Here is a 26,036-nt window from a genome sequence, read left to right as displayed (position 1 = left end):
ATTACTGTTTGGGTGGGGAAAAGTAGATGAGGATACTGAAAAAGTGTTCTATGAATTGCAGGTGGGAAAAAAACGTCACAGTGGTCTGATGAATACACAAAAGGGAAAGTGAATCAGTCTCCAATCTGTCACTAGTGCCCACTTTATTCTCCAACCATGTCTCTCTGATATGGCAAGAAGTTATCAAGCAAGAAAAATGTGTACAGACAGATTGATGGTCTAAATCTGGGATCTGTATGGCACTACGATTCATAGTATGGGGTCTGTTTTACTCTGAAGGGCTGAGGCTGGGGTCTGTTTAACCCCTTAAGGACTCAGCCCATTTTGGCCTTAAGGACTCAGACAATTTAATTTTTACGTTTTCATTTTTTCCTCCTCGCCTTCTAAAAATCATAACTCTTGTATATTTTCATCCACAGACTAGTATGAGGGCTTGTTTTTTGCGCGACCAGTTGTCCTTTGTAATGACAAAACTCATTATATCATAAAATGTATGGCGCAACCAAAAAATGTCTATAAAATTTATTTTTTACGCTTTTTGGGGGTAAAATAGGAAAAAACGGACGTTTTACTTTTTTTTATTGGGGGAGGGGATTTTTCACTTTTTTTTTACTTTTACATTTTTTTAAATTTTTTTTATACTTGAATAGTCCCCATAGGGGACTATTCATAGCAATACCATGATTGCTAATACTGATCTGTTCTATGTATAGGACATAGAACAGATCAGTGTTATCGGCGTTCTTCTGCTCTGGTCTGCTCGATCTCAGACCAGAGCAGGAGACGCCGGGAGCCGGAAGGTGAGGGGACCTCCATTCGGCGTTCTGAATGATCGGATCCCCGCAGCAGCGCTTCAAATCGTTCATTCAAATTGCGCACTGCAGCAGATGCCGAGATCTGTATTGATCCCGACACCTGAGGGGTTAATGGCGGACGCCCGCGAGATCGCGGGCGTCGGCCATTGCCGGCGGGTCCCTGGCTGCGATCAGCAGCCGGGATCAGCCGCGCATGACACGGGCATCGCTCTGATGCCCGCGGTTATGCACAGGACGTCAATGTACGTCCTGGTGCGTTAAGTACCACCTCACCAGGACGTACATTTACGTCCTGCGTCCTTAAGGGGTTAAAGGACTTTTTACATTGGCCATTATTGGGCAAATGAGGGTTTCTAGAAATGTTTGTTTCCAATAATCGGCCTGCGTAAAAGGGCCAGTGATCAGCCAACAAATTTTACTCCACGATAGTTTCCTGTATTGTTGTCTATGCAGCACACATATAAGTAGAACTTTAGACAGAGCTTTATCAAAACCAGTTTAAAAGGAAAAGCTGACCAGTTACTAATAGCGACCAATCTATTTTGATATTTTTAGAGGCATTTTTAAAAATGAAATGGAATGTGCAACTGGTCAACTTTTCTGCCCCAGCTCCCCCAGATCCCCCCCCCCAAGGGGCCCAATTTTTTTTACATTTAGTTGCACTTTACAGCTTCATGAGCACAATACTGCAGAGGCTCAGCATTATTACCAGGCCCCAGCCATTAAGCTGTGGTAACACAAAGGTCACCACAACCTGTTCATCAAGTTCAACCTGACACTATTAAATAATAAGAACAACAAAATATCTTTTTCTTGCCATTTTGTGTTTATACTGTAACTTACTGAAACTGTGAGAAACTGCATGATTGTATAGGAGAGCTAAGAGTCCCAGAATTACAAGTTATTATTTAACTAATGTATATGCTTTGCATAGTAATTATAGTTAACCCTTTTTGGGTGATGGTTCGGATTACAAAGTCAGGGTGTGTGAATGTTTTACATTGAGGGGAGTGTATGACTAATATATACTCGAGTATAAGCCGACCCGAATATAAGCCGAGGCCCCTAATTTTACTCCAAAAACCCAGGAACAGTTATTGACTCGACTATAAGCCTAGGGTGGGAAATACATCATCCCCCCCATGTAATCATCCAGACCCCTGTCATCATCCAGACCCCCGTAATCATCCCCCCCTTCATCATCACCCCCTGTCAATCCCTTCATCAGTGGTCTTCAACCTGCGGACCTCCAGATGTTGCAAAACTACAACTCCCAGCATGCCCGGACAGCCATTGGTTGTCCAGGCATGCTGGGAGTTGTAGTTTTGAAACCTCTGGAGGTCCGCAGGTTGAAGACCACTGCAGCCTTCGTCATCATCCCCCCCCCCTTCATCATCACCGCCTGTCAATCCCTTCATCAGTGGTCTTCAACCTGTTGACCTCCAGAGGTTTCAAAGCTACAACTCCCAGCATGCCCGGGTGTTGTAGTTTTGAAACATCTGGAGGTCCGCAGGTTGAAGACCACTGCGGCCTTCGTCATCATCCAGCCCCCCCCCCTTTTATTTTGTACTCACCTCCCCTCGGCGGGAAGTTAGGGTGAGCTGGTCCGGGCCATCTATGCTGCAGGGACCGTCCGGTGGGGATGGTTAGTCGTTGTGGGCTGTCCATTTTCACCGGGGGGGGGGCCTCTTCTCCGTGCTTCAGCCCCGTCCCTGGAGTAGTGACGTTGCCTTGACGACGACGCACAGGGACGCTGCGAATGAACTTCCCTGTGCGTCATCGTCAAGGCAATGTCACTACTCCGGGGTCGGGGTCGGGGCCGAAGCGCGGAGAAGAGGCCCCCCCGGTGAAAATGGATAGCCTGCAATGACTAACCATCCCCACCGGACGGTCCGTGCAGCATAGATGGCTCGGACCAGCTCACCCTAACGTCCCGCCAAGGGGAGGTGAGTACAAAACAAAAGGGCGGGGGGGGGGGGGGGGCTTGCTGGGAGTTGTAGTTTTGCAACATCTGGAGGTCCGCAGGTTTAAGACCACTGATGAAGGGATTGACAGGCGGAGTTCACTCGAGTATAAGCCGAGGGGGGGCGTTTACAGCACGAAAAATCATGCTGAAAAACTTGGCTTATACTCGAGTATATACAGTAAATACCCCCTCACTGTATGATCCTGCCCATCACCTGATATTAATTCCTATTATTAAAATTAAGTTCCAGCCATCTGTCTGATTCCCTGAATATCAAAAAACTATAAATAGATGTTTGATCAGGGCAACCTATGCTATTTAAATGGTTATTCCGGCTTTATACATCTTATCCCCTATCCAAAGGATTTCTTCAAACTATAAGTCCCTAAAAATCTAGCAAGGCAAAAATTGTATAAATATGTTAAAAAATAAACATGCTTGTTTCATGAAAAACAAATGACAATAATAGCCCAAGAAACACAAAGGGTCAGATTTCCTAAAACTGTCTACCTTTTAAACAGTTTAAGAATGTGCCAGATTTACACAGGGGCTATTTGGTACATCTGTTGCTTTCTTAGGTTAGGTTCACACAGCATAATATTGCACTTTAATTTGAAAATGGGAATTTTTTTTTTGTTTAGCTTTTTTTTTAATACAAATTACAGACAAAAATGTGTGCATAAATTAAAATAGAGGTACACAGCCATCACGAACCAGCCATAGACATAGAGGGGGCATGACGTGATATCACAAACACAGAAGCATGAAGGCCTGGAGATCGCATGGGGGGTTCCCAGCGGCCGGACCTCCTGTGATCAGTCATCTAGGGTAGGGTACCCCTTTAAATTGTACTTGTCACCATGAATGAAATGTAATATATTATAGATTAGCCTATTTGAATTATTTTTCTAATATACTACTCAATAAAATTTTGTAACTTCATGTTAAATTAACCCCTAAAATTTGGCCACGAGGGGTCCTCCTTCTGGTCCTGCGTGCAGCCCTGCTAGCAATTGTCTCCTACAGCAGGAAAGACAAAAGTCAGGAAATGCAGGTGGGACCTTAGCTCAGCACAGTGTATAGAGTGTATAAAGCTGAATATTTCAGCTCCCTTTCCCTTTGAGCTGAGCTACACTGTAGAGCAGTGTATCCCAACTGGGTGTCTCAAGCTGTTGCAAACCTACAACTCCCATGCTGGAAATTGTATTCTTGCAACATCTGGAGGCACCCTGGTTGAGAAACACTGCGGAATAGTCATGAAGCCTTCAGTGCATAGTGCTTAATATTGGGGTATACCATGTCTTTTTACCAAGGCCACACCTAATTTTGGGCATGTAGGAAAAATGGCTAAAAAATATATTTCTTTTGTTCAACTTGCATCACAATTCCATTGTATGTGCATTAGGAATTCTAGGTTCAAAACTTGAAACTATTAATTTATGCATACTAAAAATGGCTAACCTGGGCCTGAACTGGTTAATCAACCAATGAATTAAACTATACAAATCCATGGTAGAGCTGGGTCATTTTACTTGTGTCTTATCTCCTCTATAGTTAATCTCCTATATAGGTAAACATTGTTATGTTTTTGTATGGTTTATGCATATTCAAGCGATCCTAGTAAAAACGGAATCTGTCAACGCTGCTGTTCATGGAATGTCCGCTCGTAGTGTGAACCCAGCCTAAAGTGATTGTCCACAGATTGTCCTTCACATCCTATTTTTTTACCAAAAATGTAGTTGTTGGCTATTAGTTACTAACACAGTCCTGACTATAGTCATTGCTATTTACTGTATGCTGCTGTTGCATTCACACTACTGGTTCTTCCTTTACCAATTTAGGGGAGAATTGGGCTGAATATTTATTTATTTATTTATTTTTACTTATTTGAAATAGCCTAGCATGTCTCATTGTAAACCTATAGTGACTGTATAGTCAAGGGAGATACTGCTTACTACATGTCTCCTTTTCAAGTATAATATGTATTGTTTATGATAATACCAGAAATGTCACTGTATGTAAAGAGATAATTATAATGCACAATTCCCACAAGGCATTGCTTTGTTTATTTATACCCTATTACTATGGTTCCTCGTGTAGTGTTGTAACTTAATACTCTATGTTATGTGACATCCAAGATGAAACAAGTCAACATTGTACCCATCAAACTTTATTCAAAGGAGTGTCTAAATAGCAACAAAGATCAGATAAAGAACTCAGCGTTACTGTTGCTTCATCTTCATGTATCAAACTGGAATGTTTAAGACTGGATAGAAAGTCTTATGAAATATGACTATTTAAAAAAAAGTGGATATTAATTTAAATTGTAAAGACCAATATTGCTGTCTCCTGAATATAATTATTCATTTTGTCATCTTTAGGAACAATAAATCCAAAAGGAAAATGTTTTAGTTTCACATTTATCCCAAATTCTGTTTCTATTACGGGATGCTCTCTATATGGCTTGGTCAGGTAACAAAACAAAAAACTTATGTTGTTGAAGTTGTTTTTATCAGCTAAGAGGAGATATAGTATAACATGGTATCCATTAAAATTAAATGCAGTTAATATTATTCATGGATGAGATGTATCTGCAAGAACCACTATTTATTCATATTAAGTGGTTACCAGGTGAGAGACCTTCCTTTTTAAGACAAATCTTCTAATGTTTTCAGAAAGTGATCATTGTCCCAATATTATTGCCCATTTTATCCTATGGATAGGCCATCAATAGCTTTATGCCAAAAAACAATTTTAAAGGAGTGTCTTTAATATGTAGCACAGGTTGCACTAAAAAAAAAATAAGATGTATATTTACCAGATCCGCTCCTCCGCTGCTGCTGGTTTCCCAAGCACCCAATCTCCACATTTATTATAAAATAATAAAACAATAATCAACACACAATAATTTATGGAAATAAAACTAGTGATTCTGAAGTGAAAGAAGACTGATATATATAATGTACAATCCAAATGTACACTGGTATTGTGTATGCTGCGGATTTTATGCTGCAGATATTGTATTGTAGATTTTATGCTGTGTTAAATTATTTACATTGATTTACACAGCATAACATCTTCAACATATAACCCCTAGAGGACACAAAACGTACATGTACGTCCCTGTGCCCTGGTCCTTAGCCCACAACCTTGTGAATCTTCCACGATCACTGCTTCCCTCAACACGGTGATTGAGCCAAGATGGCTGCTGTAATCAGCAGCTGAAGACCTGCCGCTAATGGCAGACATTAGCAATCATGATGTCTGCCGTTAACTCTTTAGATGCTGTAATCAATACTGCCAGTGTGGGGGTCTGATGAGTCAAAATGGCAAGAAGGAAAAACTGCAAAAATGAAAATTGTCCATAAGGCCAAAATAGGTTGTGTCCTTAAGGGGTTAATCTTATTCATGTCAACACAACCACATGTATATAACCATATATATATATATATATATATATATGTATATGCATATATTCATGTAAAATAAAACACACAGACACAATTATATCTCTTCTCCTTACCTCTGGAGAAACTTCAGTTATTCCAAAATGGGACAATCTTTGGTGCAGGGTATGCAGATTCAGTGAACGTAGAACCTCTGCGGAGGGCAAAGTGTTTGGAACACCTATCTTTTTGTTTAGTGGAGAAATGAACAGTTCAACACAGTTCCTCTTTCCCTAAATAAGAGAAAAATGACTTAGCTTCCTTTTTGCCTTAAGCAACTGTTTAAAACGAAAAGGCAATTGCAACATGCAGTGATAACAAATAAACAACTGCATAGTACTTTAGAAGCCCACGTGTGGTATTTTTGTAGTACTGCGGGATTTGTTAGTTCCTAAATGTCAAGTAACATACAATTTGGTGACTATTAAAAGTATTGTATGTCTTTCTAAACATACAAGTACAAGTAACTGGGTGAAACCGGTCCACCGCAACATGCTAGATTACAATGAAAAGAAAAAGTTCTGGGGGTCATTACAAGATCAATGTATGAATTTCATGCAAAAGGCAAAAATGTTGGCTCCATTATACTGTATGTGCAACATGAGTAAAAATTTGTCTGAATAGCAGTAAAAGCATAGGGGGACATGTATCATTGCATTTAGACCATTTTTCCCGTCTACAAATTTTGCGCAATTGCGCTTTTTTTGCATAGAGCTGCGTTTTTTTTGGTGGACAGTTTTCTAAAGTTGTCACCAGTTTGGTCTACAGTACACCAACTAATCCAGTGGACTGGTATTTATCAATTGCGCAAAAAAAAAGTAGATGGTTTTTTTTGCGCAATTGCGCTTTTTTGCAAGAAAAGTAGTCTAAACCTAAGAGTGCTGGCAAGGACTCGTAGAAAATGGCGGACGGTGGAAGATGCAGGTGGGGGATGCAGGTGCTGTCTCTCAGCACTGCAGTACTACAACTACTCCCATCATGGGACAGAATCTGTCCCATAATGGGAGTAGTTGTAGTACCGCAGCGCTGAGAGACGCACATCCCCCGTCTGCGGGACTATATTGTGACTGTTAGGACTACTACTCCAATCATGGACAGACTCTGTCCATGATGGGAGTTGTAGTCCTGGGGCTGAAGGACAGATCGCAGCAGGTCATTCTCCAGAGACCCGCTGCGATCTGCATTTATTAACTTAAAAAGCCGGCGGTATATGCGGCTCCACTGCGCTGCCTCCGGCTCCCGTATGCAGATGTCACGATTCATAATCCCCGCCTCCAGGAGAGGGGAGCTCTGATTGGTGGAAAGCTATTCACCACTATTAGCCAATCAGAGCTCCTGTCTTCTGGTGGGGATTATGAATTGTGACAGGTCTATACAGGGGAGCGAGTGGAGCCGCTTCTACAGTATATAATTGTTATGTGTATTTCCCCACCACAGACTAATACTGACCCCTTCTATAGTGAGCGCTGGGACCGCTGTGTGATTGACAGGTCCCCAGCGCAAGTGTCCGGCCCCACTGACCTTTACATGTTATAAATCTTTATGATACACACTGCCCGTCCTCCTCTTCATTCTTCTGGTGCCGGAGTCGCGCGGCTTCTGCTTTCAGTCAGAGCGCCCCCTGCCGTTGTCTGGCCCCAGCCCTGTGCAGTGTGGAGGCAGGGAGGGGGCGCTCTGTCTATAGACTATGATACAGAAGCCGCGCGTCTCCGGTATCAGAAGAATGAAGAGGAGGACGGGCAGTGTGTATCATAAAGATTTATAACAAGGTCAGTGGGGCCGGACACTTGCGCTGGGGACCTGTCAATCACACAGCGGTCCCAGCGCTCACAATAGAAGGGGTCAGTATTAGTCTGGGGGGGGGGGGGGTACAATACACATAACAATTATATACAGTAGAAGGGGTCAGTATTAGTCTGGGGGGGGGGGGTACAATACACATAACAATTATATACTGTAGAAGCGGCTCCACTCGCTCCCCTGTATAGACCTGTCACAATTCATAATCCCCACCAGAAGACAGGAGCTCGGATTGGTGTATAGTGGTGAATAGCTTTCCACCAATCAGAGCTCCCCTCTCCCGGTGGCGGGGATTATGAATCGTGACATCTGTATACAGGAGGAGGGGGGAGGGGAGTGCAGCGTTGCCGCTGGCTTTTTAAGTTAATAAATGCAGATCGCAGCGGGTCTCTGGAGAATGACCTGCTGCGATCTGTCCTTCAGCCCGAGGACTAAAACTCCCATCATGGACAGAGTCTGTCCATGATGGGAGTAGTAGTCCTAACAGTCACAATACAGTTTCGCAGCTGGGGGATGTGTAAGAGCCATCCCTCAGCACTGCGGTACTACAACTACTCCCATCATGGGACACAAAATTTCCCATGATGGGAGTAGTAGTCCAAGGGCAGACTGACGGATCTCAGGGGTCTCACTCTTGAGACCCCTTGCAACTTCTCCGCCCCTGCCCCCTAGTGATGACATCATTAGGGGGCGGAGCTTCACAGTCCAGGCCTGAAGCCAGGGTGGTAAGTATGGCTCTGTTCTCATTATGCGTTTTGCATAATGGGAACAGAGCCTTTTTGGCAGTGTGTTCCCAAACAGGGAGACTCCAGCTGTTGTTTACCTACAGCCCCCATGATGGGAGTTGTAGTTTAGCAACAATTGGAGGCTCCCTCTTTAGGAACACACTGCATTATGTGCGCTCTACCCAGGGGAGAGCGCCAAAAATGTCATTTCAGATAAGTGAATGCAGAGGACTACCTGAGATTCGGTGGAGTGTGACGATGACTAGCATTTTTTTAATGTCAATAAAAGGGTTAACGAGGGCTGTGGGGGAGTGTTTTTTTAAATCCATTTTTTATTTCATGTGTTGTGTTTTTTATCATTGAAATTTCAGGCTTAGTAGTGGAAGCCGTCTTGTAGACGGAATCTATTACTAAGCTGGGCTTAGCGTTAGCCCCGAAAACAGCTAGCGCTAACCCCCAATTATTACCCCGGTACTAACCGCCACAGGGGTGCCGGGAAGAGCCGTTACCAACAGGCCCGGAGCATCAAAAATAGCGCTCCTTGGCCTAGGCGGTAACAGGCTGGGGTTATTTAGGCTGGGGAGGGCCAGTAACAATGGTCCTCGCCCATCCTGGTAATGTCAGGCTGTTGCTGATTGGTTGGTGTCTGATTGACACTGAAAATATGGGGAAGCCTATGTGTTGTTTTTTTTTGTAATAAAAAAAAGTGTGTGGTTCCCCATATTTTCAGTGTCAGTCAGATACCAACCAATCAGCAACAGCCTGACGTTACCAGGGTGGGCGAGGACCATTGTTACTGGCTCTCCCCAACCTAAATAACCCCAGCCAGGAGCGCTATTTTTGACACTCCAGGCCTGTTGGTACTGGCTCTTCCCGGCAACCCTGTGGCGGTGGGTAACGGGGTAATAATTGGGGGTTAGCGCTAGCTGTTTTTGTGGCTAACGCTAAGCCCGGCATTGAAAAAAAAATGTATTTAAAAAAAAAAAAAACATTCCCCACACAGCCCTCATTAAACCTTTTATTGACATAAAAAAAAGCTGGTCATCATCGCAATACACTGAATCTGACGTAGTCCTCCCCATTCACGTATCTGAAATGAGAAAAAAAAAAGTTGAGGACATCATTTGCGATCTCGCCTGGTGAGTGCGCCCATACTGCAGTGTGTAACAGGGAGCCTCCAATTGTTCTTGTCTGCCTACTGTATCCTGTATATACAGTCATCTATAGATGGCGGTATATACAGGAGAGCGCACAAAGATTTAACTCAGAGCTGCAGTGTGGGTTAACTCTTTCCTTGCTGGGCTCCTGTATAGTATACATGGATACACTATGCCCCCTGTATACTATACAGTGGGCGGAGGTAAGTAGTGATGCTCTGCACCCTTTATATGTATATGCTATACATCACTTCTTACCTCCTTACACTCCGTGGGGCGGGCGCTCTGCATCCGACCCCTGGAGTAGTACCTGCAGTGAAAAAAATGCACACAGGGTACAAAAATGTTTGTTTCCGCACATCAGCAAAAATGCAAGAAAAAACACAAGGGGGGAGATTAATCAAAACCTATGTAGAGGAAGAGCGGTGCAGTTGCCCATAGCAACCTATCAGATTGCTCCTTTCATTTTTGTAAAGAAGCAATCTGATTGGTTGCCATGGGCAACTGCACTACTCTTCCTCTGTACAGTTTTTGATAAATCTCCCACAAGAAAAATTACCAAAATGCAGGAAAAGCTGGGACCGTTTTTCAGGCGTTTTTGCTGGTGGACAAAAAAAAAAACCTCAGTGGAATCCTGAAAAACAATAGAACAAAATCCCAGCGTCCAGGAAACACCACTATTCCTGTGAGGTGTAGAACAGGTCTACAAATAGAACTGTGTGGAGATTTAGACCATTGCACGAAATTTATCATGGGGCTTGCACAAGTTTGATAAATTTGGAGAAATTGCTCCAAATTTAGACCAAACAAAATGATCTACAAAAAACGTCTACCAACAACAACATTGATACATCTCCCCCATAGTGCCTTACATTTAGACGATTGATGTGAACTTGCTGTGGCATGAGGCCTAGAGCTGCAGCAACTCCTTGACGAAATTTCCGGAGCAATGTTGTATTTAGCTTGTTAACATCCATTTTTAACATCTAAAAAACAAATACATAAATTTAATTGTAAGCTTTTTCATACTTTCAACTAAGACAAATTAATAATTAAAAATGATTTCCACATTCTTTTTTAAGACATCAAACATTTACCATCATCACAATCTTAAGACTCCGAATGAACAGGTATACAGGCAGATATACTAATGCGTATGATTGCAATGTACAATAATGTTGGAAAGGAGACCTGTATTGTACAACGCTAATGCTAACACTACTAAATAGTAGCCCTGACTCCAGAGTCAAAACTTCCCCAGTTTTGCATCCATATGTCTAGTTTTTATATTTACTTGAGACTTCAAAATTGTTAGGCTATGGCTACACAGCAACTTTGGTCGCACATGGGTCATGAAGATTGGAATCTTCTTCACATTAAGATAGTGACATGGCACCTTATGATTGTAAATGTGTTGGCATTGTGACATAACGTAGTCGTGACAAGACAGTCATCTAAAGCCCATATTTATTGGTATCTAAATTGGTAGGTCAAAGGTTATTGGTAGGTCAAAGGTTGCAACTTTGCCAGCAATGACCTCAAAGCAAGTCGCATGCAACTGACTCCGTCTTGAAATTTTACTATTATGTTAAAGAGTACCTATTAGCTATGCTATGGGGACCGCATAAAATAGGGCAAGACATGCTGTTTCAAGTGGTCTATCCCTTATGCCTACATGTGGTGTAAATTCAAAGAATCTACACTCGCTAGTTGGCATAAAAAGAGTCACTGCTGCCACTACCCTGCAAATCCTTCCAAAGATTAACTAACGTTTCCCCATCACTGTGCATTAAATAATCAGTAAGAGGGTGGGGCAGCAATGTATCTTTTCAGGCAGTGTGCTGCCAGCTAGCGGGTATAGATTCTCCGTGTGTACACCACATGCCTCTATAAGGGACTGACCACTGGAAACAGATGAGAAGATTTATCAAAACCTGTGGAGAGGAAATGTTAACCAGTTGCCCATAGCAACCAGTCAGATTGCTTCTTTCATTTTTGAAAAGGCCTTTGAAAAATGAAAGAAACAATCTAGTTGGTTGCTATGAACAACTGGTCAACTTTTTCTCTGAAGTGGTTTTGATAAATCTCCCCCAGAGCTTCTATTCCTATGTTTTGTTGCCCTTAGCAAGGGCAGCAGAAAATAGCTGACAGGTTCTTTTTAACAGTCAAATTGCAAGTTATGTGACAGCGAGTTGCATGCGATTTAACAAATATTTTGGTCATGTGACTTAGGGTGCATGCATAACATGTTTTCAGTCCTGGTATCCAGAGCTGAAGAATTTCAAAACCACCTGCTGCCATAACCCTGCTGAACTTATGCCATACCCCTATATTCATTTATTTTCATTTCAATAAGCTGAATGGAGTCAGTCCAGTTTTTGGCCTGACTAATAACTGCAGCAGACTGCGGTGGACAGAAACTTACCTGACTGGAGTTAGTAGCTGACTCGGTTCAGCTCATTGAATTGAATGTGGTACGCCCCAAGTCCAGCAGGGATTCAACAGCAGGCAGTTTTGGAATTCTCCTGCCAGAGTCGGCTGCCAAATACTAAAACCATGGTAGATATGATTTGCCATTTCACCATGGAACATTAGCCATAAACTGTGTCCATTTTGCTTTAGAAAACACCATTCTTTTGCATGCTGAGTTTTTCAGACAGTCATACAATGAAATGGAAATTCTATATAAACATTTGTGCTAAATGTGGGGACCTTCACAAGCTGTCTTTACCTTATACATATGAACAGTGACCAATAAACTTCATGTATATGACAAGAAAAGAAGCGAATCATATATTTTATATTATATAATATGTAATACCTAAAACAACATATAATAGAACACTACTTGCGAATGAGATATTAAACAAAATACAGAGAATTGAGACATTCCAGATGTATGACGGCCATGGTGCCAAGCCTGACACACCTTGCTACCTGCTGACTGCTATCAAGATCCAACACCAATTTATTGGAGATGATGTACAGGCTGAAATACAAACATGTCTTACCTTTTGGCTTGAACCTTCATATATTTTCATAATGATGTTCTATATTGTAGGTGTAATGCTACTCCTTGCTGTATGAAGCTGCCGGCACTCCTGATGCCTCTACTGCAATACTGTGCACACCTGTCTTAGGAGGGATGATGACACTTTCTATAAATTGCCTCTCTAATTAGCCGTACAATTTCCAAGCAGCAGTTTCTGCCTCTTCTCTAGTGGTTGAATGGTAAAGCCAAAAACTAACAATATTGTGATCCTTTATCTTATGCAAAATGACACCTTTATAATAGGATCCCTGTGACATTCGACTCCATTCCATGTATAAAGCCCATAATAACTAAGTACAGCTTGTAGGATCAGTTATTTTTTGTGCAAACCTTATTTTTGTCATTGATACAATTTACATAGGAATATTACACAGAAGCAGTTGACAGATTAGATGCTGTCTGTTTTTGTTTCCAGAGAGATGGCAGGTTCCATATTTGCATGGATTTGTTCCCTTGGGTAACCCATCTAGTGTTTGATTATAGCTGTGCTTCAGTGCTTCTTACAGGTGTAAATGTATTATTCCCTCTAACCATTGTTGTAGGTGCTGTGTAGATTGTATGGGGATATTTTTTATATACAGCTCTAGAAAAGGGAAATGACCAGTTTCTTTGGTTTTACCATTTAGAGGTATGTGTACGTTACATTACTTATAAATTCAAATACAAATTTAAAAAATGCATCGTTTTGAGTACATATAACTGGTCAAAATATAGAAAAATTCCTGGCATCTGAGGAAGGAGGAAATACCCTCCAAAACGCGTCATTGGAAGCTCTATTAATAAACGCAGTGCCTCCGGGCACTTTACTTTCCATACATATTCGTGTTTCATTAACCTGGATCTGCGAACAGATCAAGACTAGACAAGGTTCCGTTTTTTCTCTCTTCATTTCTTCTTGATCGTACGGGAGAAGAGTTCATCCCTCTCCCCTTTTTTCTTTTTCCACAGGTCCAGAGTGGCCTTTGGCAGGGAAAAAAAAAGCTCTGTTGTTGCCCAGCCAACACAAGAAAGCAGTTTGGTAGAAGCTCATTGTGCCTTATGGTACAGCTAGTGATCAGTGCCCACTGATCACTAGTATTCTCATCTATAGTGAAAAACATTTTTTTAAATTAATGAATGCCCCCTTCCCTCTTAATAGAGCAAGCCCTTGGTGATCACTTCATCATCATACCCTCATCTACTTAAAGTGGTACTCCGCCAGCCCAGTGTTTGAACATTTTGTTTTGACATCACGCCACGCCTTCTCCATTCATGTCTATGGGAGGGGACGGCAGGACCCCTGCGATCAGACATCTTATGTCCTATCCTTCGCATAGGGGATAAGATGTCTAGGGGTGGAGTACCCCTTTAAAGGGTACTCCACCCCTAGAAATCTTATATCCTATCCAAAGGATAGGACATAAGATGTCTGATCGCAGGGGTCCTGCCGCCCCCTCCCATAGACATGAATGGAGAAGGCGTGGCGTGATGTCACGTCTCCCCCTGCGGGAACCCAACGTTCTAAACGTACTGTTTAGAATGCCGGTTGCTACATGGAGATTGCAGAAGGTCCTAGCGGTGGGACCCTTGCAATCAGACATCTTATCCCCTATCCTTTGGATAGGGGATAAGATGTCTAGGGGTGGAGTACCCCTTTTATTCTATTAAGATTGAAGGAGATACAGATTACTGATACTCTCTTGATTGCTGTCACACTGCTGTCATCAGACAGAAATGCTGCTAATACTTCTCTTGTCAGTGAAATGCAGGAGAGAAGTGCACAACACATTACTTCTCCAAGGCAATTTACTAAAATGTTTTTATTCTGTTGAGGGTATTCCCTCTGGAGTGTTGCACCGATTACTCATTGTGACATTCAAGTCAGCTAACCTAGAAGGATTTGCTAAGGTTAATTGTATTAAGTATGGGGCACAATCAATACAGATAAATGCAATGCTTTGAAAGGATTTCAGATTGTAGTATTTGCACATTAGGATATCTAACATACAGCAGAAATTCATCGCAGAACACAAGCTAATTTTCATCTTTGTTATATATATATATATATATATATATATATATATATATATACATAGAGAGAGAGAGAGTGTGTAAAGCAGACAGAGAAAGAGTAAAGCAGACAAATGCACAACTTTGGCCTCTTTCACACTATGAAATAGTTCTGTTTAGGAACTTCCGTCACAAGTTCCGTCACTATATCGACGAAACCCGGCCATTACAAAACCCCTGACGGCCGTGACTAAATCGCATTGCAGCCTATGGGATTTTGTAACTGCCCGTTTGCACCCGTATATGCCCGTAATTCATTACGGGCGTTATACAGTGACGGACATCGTGGTGGAAAAAATACTGCATGCAATGAATAACGGGCATATACGGGTGCAAACGGGCAGTTACAAAACCCCATAGGCTGCAATGCGATTTAGTCACGGTCGTCAGGGGTTTTGTAACGGCCGGGTTTCGCCGATATAGTGACGGAACTGGTGACGGAAGTTCCTAAATGGAACTATTTCATAGTGTGAAAGCAGCCTTTGTCAAGATAGTATTCTCACTAAAAATATGCACATGTATATGAGCTTCAGTTACATTTAAGGTGACTGGATATATACTTCTATCATGACATAATGCATTAGTGCTGAAATAATACACATAATTCCCAATTAGTGCTGTACGTACATCATGCATGCTATAAAAATAAGAGTGACATATTTTACCCTGTGTGCCAAACTGTGCATACATAAAGACAAACAAAATCTGCATTGTTATTTGTCCACATAGAGTTAGACTTGGCATAGAGAATGCCATATTTAGCCCAATTAAAACCTTATGTTACCCTCATAGTTCTATATAATGCCCCATATACCTCCTTGCAGGGGCTATTAGTAAAGACTTGGTCACCCAGCTTAACAGAATGTTTAACAAAGTTCTACGGGTTCGGTTCTCTCATCTCTATTTATTAGGCTATGGTTTTCCTTGCATTATCATTTTAATTATATTGCATATTTGTGGTCTGCAAAATTTTTATACTATGCCGGACCATATGGTCTTTTTTACCCTTTGGTATAACGTTACTTGTTTTAACCTCTTAAGGACCGGGGTTTTTTCCGTTTTTGCATTTTCGTTTTTTGCTCCTTGCCTTTAAAAAATCATAACTCTTTAAATTTTGCAACAAAAAATCCATATTATGGCTTATTTTTTGCGCCACCAATTCTACTTTGTAATGACGTCAGTCATTGTGCCCAAAAATCTACGGTGAAACGGAAAAAGAAATCATTGTGAGACAAAATTGAAAAAAAAAACGACGTTTTGTAACTTTTGGGGCTTCCGTTTCTACGTAGTACATTTTTCGGTAAAAATGACACCTGATATTTATTCTGTAGGTCCATACGGTTAAAATACCTTACTTATATAGGTTTGATTTTGTCGTACTTCTGGAAAAAAATCATAACTTCATGCAGGAAAAATAATACGTTTAAAATTGTCATTTCTGACCCCTATAACTTTTTAATTTTTCCGTGTATGGGGCGGTATGAGGGCTCATTTTTTGCGCCGTGATCTGAAGTTTTTAACGGTACCATTTTTGCATTGATAGGACTTATTGAAAAATGTTGGACTTTGGAATTTTTTTGCGCGCACGCTGTTGACCGTGCGGTTTAATTAACGATATATATTTTTATAATTCGGACATTTCCGCATGCGGCGATACCATATATGTTTATTTTTATTTTTATTTATACTGTGTTTTTTTTATGGGAAAAGGGGGGGTGATTCAAACTTTTAATAGGGAAGGGGTTAAATGATATTTATTCACTTTTTTTTTCACTTTTTTTTTTGCACTGTTATAGCTCCCATAGGGACCTATAACACTGCACACACTGATCTTCATCATTGATCACTGGTTTCTCATAAGAAACCAGTGATCGATGATTCTGCCGCTTGACTGCTCATGCCTGGATCTCAGGCACTGAGCAGTCATTCGGCGATCGGACAGCGAGGAGGCAGGTAGGGGCCCTCCCGCTGTCCTGTAAGCTGTTCGGGATGCCGCGATTTTGCCCCGGCTATCCCGAACAGCCCACTGACCTAACCGGCATGGTTTCAGTTTCACTTTAGATGCGGCGTTCAACTTTGAACGCCGCGTCTAAAGAGTTAATAGCGCACGGCACAGCTATCAATGCCGCGCGCTATTAACCACGGGTCCCGGCCATTGTTAGAGGCTGGGCCCGACCCGCTATGACGCGGAGCCACGCCGTGGCCCCGCGTTATAGATCGGGAGTGGACACATGACGTTCCAGTACGTCATGTGTCCTTAAGGGGTTAAAGGAGTACTACGGCACGCACTTTTTTCCTTTTATCCCGTCCGGGCTGCAAAATAAAAGAAAACACACTTTCTCTTACCTGCATACGCTCCCAAGGTGCTCCTGTACAGGTGTTCGGTCCCCAGGCTGTATTCTTCTTACTTCCTGTTAGCCCGGCACGTCACACGGAGCTTCAGCCTATCACCGGCAGAGGCGGGACATCGCTGCGGCCGGTGATAGGCTGAAGCTCCGTGTGACGTGCCGGGCTAACAGGAAGTAAGAAGAATACAGCCCGGGGACCGAACACCTGTACCGGAGTGTACCGGAGCTCCGGGGGAGCGTATGCAGGTAAGAGAAAGTGTGTTTTCATTTATTTTGCAGCCTGGACGGGATAAAAGGAAAAAAGTGCGCCTGGATTACTCCTTTAAGAGTCTTTTTGTACATGTCTACCATGTTTAAATTACCTTAAGTCCTCTCAGTGAGTATGCACCTTCATTATTTATATATTTTTTTCATTATATATATTTTTTTTACGAGTGTTGTTTGGAATATTTATTATCTCTTAGGCCTCCTCTTTTTCTTTTTTTAAGTAACTCTAATAGGCCTGATATCCAAAATTTCATGAGAGCACTTTAAACTATTTATGTGACAATATAAGTAATACAAGCCAACAGTACCCTAGAGACAAAGAGCATCTTTGAAAAAAATATATCGTTTTTAAATCTGATGAAATCATTATTTTATTTATTGTGTATTATTAAAATTAAAGCAATATCATTTTTCTATGTAATGCACACTACAGTGGAAATACATACCAATAGTTTTGCTTTATTAGGCAGAAATAACAACTATCAAGAATTCTCTGGCCTGAGAACATTTCTCTGCTTTGTGTGAATTCTAGTGTTCCATTTTGCCACTTCAAAACTACCCAGCAGGGGATAAAAACTACAAGGTAATGAGGAAAACAAAGCCTCAGAAAGGGAAGGAAGGAAATTTCTGGAATAACTAGTCTAAACACAAGGAAATGAAATAAATGGTTTCCTTGCTTATAGATGGGATCCCAAGCTGTCACCTCCCATTCCGTACAGAACCCCATATACCATTAAGATACTTTTTACTGTGTTCATATCCAGTAAAGATTCTGATATTCGTGGCAGTGAATACATATCCTTTTCATTGCGCTCTCTTGCTCAACACACCCACTCACCATCTGTTTCTGGTCTTTTTATCACAAATTAGTATAACTAACCACATGACTGGCAAAAGCGAGTTGTAAATGATTAATATTTAGGACCTGTCAAGGAAAGCTCCAGAGGAAATGGGCAGTTAAAAAGAAGGTTTAGAAGGTTTTGCAGAATAGAGCTAACACAGTCCTAATCACGGCATCAAATGCAATTGATGCATTTAGTAGATATGTAAATGAACAACTAAAATATTACACTATATACATGTTTCTATAATAATTTTATCTACTGTAGTTTATCCATGATATGCAGGGGTGTAAAAAGTAACTTAGCAAAACATGGAATGGGGACCCACTCTACCATAACAACCTGCAGCAGGAAACTCAGAACACAAATGGTTTACAATATAATGCACAAGAATAATGCACACAGTGATGCCACAGCACAGGCATAATGCTCACAATGATGTCACAGTATGAGGATAATAGGCAAATACAATAAACTCTTTAGTCTCTTTTTCAATTAGTCTGAATTTGTTGAATGAATTGTAGCAGCTAATTTCTGTACAACTTTTCTTTGACTTTTCAATGAAAGTATTTTAGAACCATAACCAGGCTGTGAACTGCTTTAGAACAGTTTTTGCAGTGGTTAGTGATTTATCAAGTGTGACTTTTTAGAAAGAGTCACACATTTGCTGTATATGACCTCTTTTACATGCTTATTCAGACTAATTCCCACCAGCCCTACAAGAACATCTAAACTGGCACCATGCTGAGGTGATTAATTTGTTGCATGCACATCAAAATACCTGTAATATTTGTATTCTAAACCTGCATGGAGAGAGGACTATAAATTAGGAATTCCCCTACTGTGCACAGTGAGGTCATCATACAGAAAAAATGCATAAAATTAGTTTCGATATGCAGGGATAATCCACACATTTGAAAGAAACCAGCAAAAATAAGGTACCATAAGGTGCACACCAAAGCTATCAATGCATATAAATCTTTATTATTACAGAATTATCGGAATATTGTACAAAACACACAGAATAAAAACTATTAAAACACAGGGAGGGCAATAAAACTCTAAATCCCATCCCTCAACCACAAATGGGACCTCCCTACAGGGACACCCCAGCTCCACTAATAATCCAATATAGAAATTCCTATGCAGACTCAGGTATACTCTCCTTGTTTGGACTATACAACCTAGAGACAATCACAGGACACAAAAGAGTCAGTCAAAATGTCGTAATTCTCAAATCGGACAGGAATAATGCACACAGTGATAGCTCAACACTGTGATGTCACAGTTAAAGGAGAACTATCATGCAGGACAACTTATCCCCTATACAATTTATAGGGGATAAGAGTCTGTCCTCTGGGACCCACCACAATCTCCTGCACGGCACCCTGACTGTCCGCTTAAACAGGAAGTGTCGACCCCCTGCACGAAGCGGCAGCTGACATGCCTGTATCACTATGAGAGAGTCGGAGATACAGCAATTTTTTTTGCCACACATAGTGCATACTGCCAGGCAGAGAGAAATAAGCCAATCCGCAGTGATAAATAAGCAAATTCGTCAGGCAGTGAGAATTAAGTGATGCATTCGCATTAGCCCTGTGTGTGCAGTAAGATTTGGAGGTGGGTCCACCCATTACAGTCCCATCAGCAAAATGTGCAGCAGATATCTGCTGCATAAAATATGCTGCATATGCACTACATGTGCCCCTTCCCAAAATAATAATTTGTTTCCTTAACCATAATACAGAACCATGTTATGTGAAGAAATTTGGCAGTAAGTGCCAGCTCTTCATACACAAGATCAGTAAGGCAAGTCTCTAGTTTCAAACAAAAGTACACCTAAGGTCTCAGCTTCCTGACAACGAAAAATTACTACATTTAAACCTGATAATACCATCTACCACGCAGAGGTGCCCTCGGATGGGACCCTAACATGCTTAATCCACTCACCTCTGCTGGGCATATGGCCTCTGACTGGGTGACATGCAGGATCCACTATCAATTTAATTACCACCTGTGAAAAATTTATAGTGGATCCTGCATGTCACCCAGTAGGAGGCCATGTGTTAGGGTCCCATCCGACAAGAGGCCACCTCCGCGTGGTGGATGGGGGACACGTTTTGATCAAAAAGTGCACTAAGAGCCTTCATTTTTTGACCAAGAGTGCTGCTGCAACCTTCTTTTTTGTATACATTGTATTTGCCACAGCAGCATGCACCCCGTGTATTAGGTAGTTGTGTTGGCTATTTTTCTTTTTTGTGTTTTTGCTATGCAAGTTAGGGGGAGTGGCACCCTCTCTAGCCATGCACCCCTCCCTGTTTCACAGGAGGTTTTAAATAGATAGTGGATCCTGCATGTCACCCAGTCAGAGGCCATATGCCCAGCAGAAGGTGAATTGATTTAGCATGTTAGGGTCCCATCCGACAAGAGGCCACCTCCGTGTGGTGGATGAGGGACACGTTTTGACACGTGTGCTAATAGCCTCCATTTTTTGACCAAGAGTGCTGCTGCAACCTTTTTTTTTGTATACTTTATACATATATATATATATATATATATATATATATACATATATATATATATATATATATATATATATATATATATAAACAACAAGGGAAGCCGCACATCCCAGATAAAGTGCACGGGTGCCGTCAGACAGATCCCAGGTCCAGGGGTCCACGTAGATACAAACAGATAAGCAGCAGCAACACCGTTTTAAAGTGCAAGATAGTGTCTTTATTCACACAACGTGAGGCGACGTTTCGGTTTGCTCACCAAACCATTTTTGGGAAAGGTTTGGTTTGGTTTGGTGAGCAAACCGAAACGTCGCCTCACGTTGTGTGAATAAAGACACTATCTTGCACTTTAAAACGGTGTTGCTGCTGCTTATCTGTTTGTATATATATATATATATATATATATATATATATATATGTGTGTGAAAGGAATGGTGATTGGGGATTGCTATATCACTATGTCTTTCTCTGAGGTACCTTTCATGTGTGGATACCAGGTTTCAGGTTGCACATGTCTCATCCAAGAAATCTGGGTGAGATATGGGAAAGTCGGGAATAGTTAAATCCCTGGCACTTTGGATATTCTGTTATCATTCTTCTGGGATCAAAGGCAAGTTTGTTAGTGCTGCCTTTTAATTCCCTTCCTAGGCCACTCAAGGTTTTCAGATTAGCTTAGATCAGCCCAGGTGCTGAAGACAACTATTTAGGGCTTTAAATCTAGTTGAGAGTCATTCTGCATATGAGGCTGTTAGGAAACTACACCTCTGATGAGAGTTTGAATCCTGAGGTTTGTACCTGTGTGAGTAACACATTTTTTCACTGTTGTGTTGACATTTGTTGACTGTTGTGGCTGGCAGTAAGCCACATGTATGGACAGGGAAGAGTTCTGTAAAGCCTGCAGTAGACAAGTAAGGGTTAACAGAAGTTGTTAACCCAATTTTTGGGAGGGGCTATACCTTTATAACAGCAGTGACCCATTTCAGGGTCACTGCAAGCAGGCTTCGTTTCGCAGCGGTCTCGCATTACGGCTCCAGTGCTAACTTCCAGTCAGGTGCTCCTGTCCTCCCCGTGCCACCCGTACCCCGCTTCCTCACTTTCACTCTCTGCATATCGGCTTTCTGCTCCCATTGGGGCTCACAGAGACTCCGGTCCTCTTTCAGGGGGCTCAACTGTAGCAGGGATCTACAGTGGCACACAGTATTTTCTTACAGGGAAAAGGGGGAGGGGGTCGCCTGTCGGCATTATTATGTCAATCATGTTTTATTGCCTCCCTGTAAGTACGCTTGGGCTACTTGTTCTGATCCAGTGTCTTGTCTGCATCGTGTGGAACAGCGCTATAGGGCTGTAGCGTTGTTGAGAATGGGAGGAGCCTGTTTTCACTACAGCTTTCAGTTATGCCACTTTTTCTTATTGTATTGTGTTGGGTTAACAGTGACCTCTTGCTTCTGTGGTAACTCATTGTGCCAACCTCCTTTCTTTTACTGGGGTCACACACTGTAACACACTTCCTCCTCATACTGGGGCGCTCACTGTGACAAACCTCCTTCATTTACTGAAGTGACACACTGTTACAAACCTCCTCCGCACACTGGGGTGAACTCGTTATGTCAACACCCCTTCCTCATGTACACTCCTTACTGGTAGGGTGACACACTGTAACAACCCTTCTCCTCAGATATTCTCTTTATTTCCGAGGTGACACACTGTAACAAATCTCCTCCTCATGTAATCTCCTTACTAGTGGGGTGACACAATGTAACAAACTTCCTTCTTATATAATCTTTTTACTACTGGGGAGACACACTGTAACAAACCTCCTCCTCATATAATCTCCTTACTACTGGGGGGACACACTTAAAAATGTCCTTAAAATAAATAAATAAAATAAACTTTTCTGTAGGTTCAGCACATAGGGTGCTACGTATTGTACTACATGTGTACTTTTTTTTTCAGGTCAGGTATTAGGGATTATAGCTTTGTTTTTTGTACAGTTACAGTAGTTACTTTATTATTGCTAGAGCATAGGGTGGCATGCGCTACTCTGTGGCTAAGTCACTTGGGTTATGTTCGCTTATTCTAGACAATAAAATTGTCCTTAGTTGCATATTGTTGTCTTAGTTCAGAGTTAAGCAGGAGCCATTTTGGGAAATGTTCATTTAACATATTATTATGTTCTCGTATATTGCTACTTGGGCGGTGTTTTTTTAAACAATATATATATATATATATATGTATATAAAGGGGGATTTATTTTAGCCTACGTTATTTTCATTTTGTAATGTCTCATTGTTGTCCTCTAGAATTTGTCTTGCTTTCTCCAGGGTACCGCTTCTTTTTCCACATCGGTTATATTTTTCGCTATACACTGTCACAGGTTACAGTTGTGTCAAGGTTATGTTAAGTTGTGATTTTTCTTCCCAGGTACGTTCTCCTCAGCTGTAAGTGTGGTAGCTTGGGGGGTGTAGGATATATGGGAGTGTGGCTGTGAGGTTATTAAAGGGTGCTTGCTTAACCCTTTCTATTCGTGACTCCAGGGTAAGGGCTATTCTCTGTATGCTTGTCCTACCGCCACCCTTCCCAAGAGCGATAGGGAGATAGGAAATAATTGATTGTCCACAACCGGAGATTTGCAGAAACTTGTCGGAACTTTTACTGAAGATTTTAGGTAACAATGAACAGGAACAGTCCATACAACAGAGTCCATTAGAGCTTGACAAGTGGTTGGGAACTCGTGAGTCTATTGAGCTTAGGAAGGTAATTGTTGCGGTGATCCACTGGATTTAGGGGTTTAGATTCGGTCCAGTAATCATGCTAGCTTTAGTGGGAATTGAGATTTTAACTCACGGTTTAGTTTAGGCTGAGGCCGGCAGGTTTTCTGGCCCAGCTTGTCTTTGAAAGTTACGCAGATCCATCCTGCTAGTCTGCCATCTACGAGAGCAGCAACCCAAGAGAGCGATAATTGGCTACAGCTCCCTTATATGGGCAGGGGCCGGACTAAAGCTCACTGGTCCATACAACTGTCAATCTCCTGTACAGAGAGTTATGGGTAAACATGTGACCCAAGTACCTCCAATGGTCCTCCAACATACCATAGAGGAATCAACACAGTCACATGACTGAAGGTCCTGCGACGCCAACAAGGTAAGTAGACTAATATACACTATATTAAATATACACATTATTAAATATATACATAATAGCATTATAATATTAGAGGAGGAGGTGACTAAGGGCTGTCTCACCTGGGGGACCCTACCTGAACGTAGTAACTCTGACTTTGGGAACCACCATACAACGTACGGGATGCAATACGATACCGGGACACCACAAACCCCCTTACTTAAAATAAGTCGGCCTCGACGTCTGTCCCCTAAGACAGGTAAGAAGCTTGATTTATAACAGTCCTGGGCATAACTTTTCAAATGTCCATTAGTCAGGCTGTATAACACTATATGATTATTTAACTTTTTTTTTAAGGTACAAACATATGCATGGGTAAACTCATGAACAGGATTACTTGGTTTATGAATTTAGTAACAGGATGATATTATTATACATGAGATACATCCTACTTGACATTTTTGAATCTCACTAGACATTTTTTGCCACACTAGTTACCGGTTTAGTACACTGAGGGTTTTACTGGCTTGCCTGAGGCTTTCTACCAATAAACTACCAACTGGGGTCCATTGGCTACACGCTCTTATCCCTAGAACACAACAGATAAACCTTACCTAGGTTACCTTTTTGATTACATGTATTATTTTAGCTCGCAAGAGCACCTACTGGCCGGGCAGGGCATCTTGCACACGTAAGAGAAAGAAGAGAACAGTTAGTGTACATAACAGTGGCAGGAATTGGAAAATGACATAGGCTACAATTCCTAAAGCGTTTACTTGAGTGTGAGATATTTTTGTTGTTTGGTGTATTAAGTTTAAGTGAGGTAAGTGCACTTGAGTGATTAGTTTGAGGTACTATGTGTACAGTACTACTTAAAAGGTCAGTCTTGGTACCGTATGGGTGGTTTTCCCTGTGTAGACCTTTGAGAAGATGTTAGTGATGGGTGACGGAAATGTTACTCCCAGAGGAGCTGAGAGAGCCACCTACTAGCAACTACTACAACACCTATTATTTACATTTTTTTTCTTTTGGTGTACACGTGCATAAAGCAAAAAAAAATATTTTGTGTACAATAACCATGTACATTTAGTTACCTTAGGACAAATATTTATTAGACACTCCAACAGGGTTCAGGTGCATTTACCTGATAAGTGCAATTTAAGCAAAAGAATATTACGTTACTATTGAGGTATTTACATGTAAACAGACGTGCAAGGATCATCAGTCCACCTGCACTAAGAGTCCAGCTAGCGCTGTTTAGCCGGGCACACACTTACGAATCTCCTACAGCTAGGAGTCTCTTGGTCTAAGGACCAGGCACAAAAGCTTAATGGTTATGGTTTCAACTGGAACAGTGTTAGCATAGTCCTGCTAGGCACACTTCTTAAACATTGCAGAAAAGTCTGTGGAGACAAAACTTTAAGAAAAGAGGACAATCCGTAGAAAAGAGAAAAGAAAACCAGGGCAACTCACCAAATACGTAAACTTCAAGCTTCTTTATTGATCCATGAAGGGTATAAACAGTGCAAGACACGGGTGGACAGAAAACAGGGGGACGTTCGTTCGGGGCTACGGTGCCGTTTCGCAAGATATGCTTCAACTGGCCCACAGGTGTGGGCCAGTTGAAGCATATCTTGCGAAACGGCACCGTAGCCCCGAACGAACGTCCCCCTGTTTTCTGTCCACCCGTGTCTTGCACTGTTTATACCCTTCATGGATCAATAAAGAAGCTTGAAGTTTACGTATTTGGTGAGTTGCCCTGGTTTTCTTTTCTCTTTTCTACGGATTGTTTGCATTGGACTTTGCTATTACCAGTGAGCACCATCAGACGTGGTTGAGCCAGCAGAGGCATTGGATGTCAGGTGCTAACAATTAAGGAAGCAGTGCCGAGTTTGTTCTTTCTACTATTGAATATTGTTTAAGAAAAGAG

The 26,036-nt window shown here is 41.7% G+C and overlaps 1 protein-coding gene across 2 annotated transcripts in view; it reads right to left on the bottom strand.

Moving 5' to 3' along the window:
• The window catches only part of PTPRR (protein tyrosine phosphatase receptor type R), a 182,217-nt gene that overhangs the window by 91,344 nt on the left and 64,837 nt on the right, over nucleotides 1–26,036 (bottom strand). For both annotated transcript variants that reach the window (XM_056574125.1, XM_056574126.1), the window contains exons 4-5: nucleotides 10,782–10,895; nucleotides 6,305–6,460 (exon numbers count right to left, since the gene is read on the bottom strand). In XM_056574125.1, coding sequence (XP_056430100.1) covers nucleotides 6,305–6,460; nucleotides 10,782–10,895 — 270 coding nt within the window. The remainder of the gene's footprint in view (nucleotides 1–6,304; nucleotides 6,461–10,781; nucleotides 10,896–26,036) is intronic.

This window comes from Hyla sarda, chromosome 4 (genome assembly GCF_029499605.1).
Source record: "Hyla sarda isolate aHylSar1 chromosome 4, aHylSar1.hap1, whole genome shotgun sequence".
Lineage (NCBI taxonomy): Eukaryota > Metazoa > Chordata > Amphibia > Anura > Hylidae > Hyla > Hyla sarda.
The sequence above is the reverse complement of the archived record's forward strand: the minus strand, read 5'-3'. Positions and strand labels throughout refer to the sequence as shown.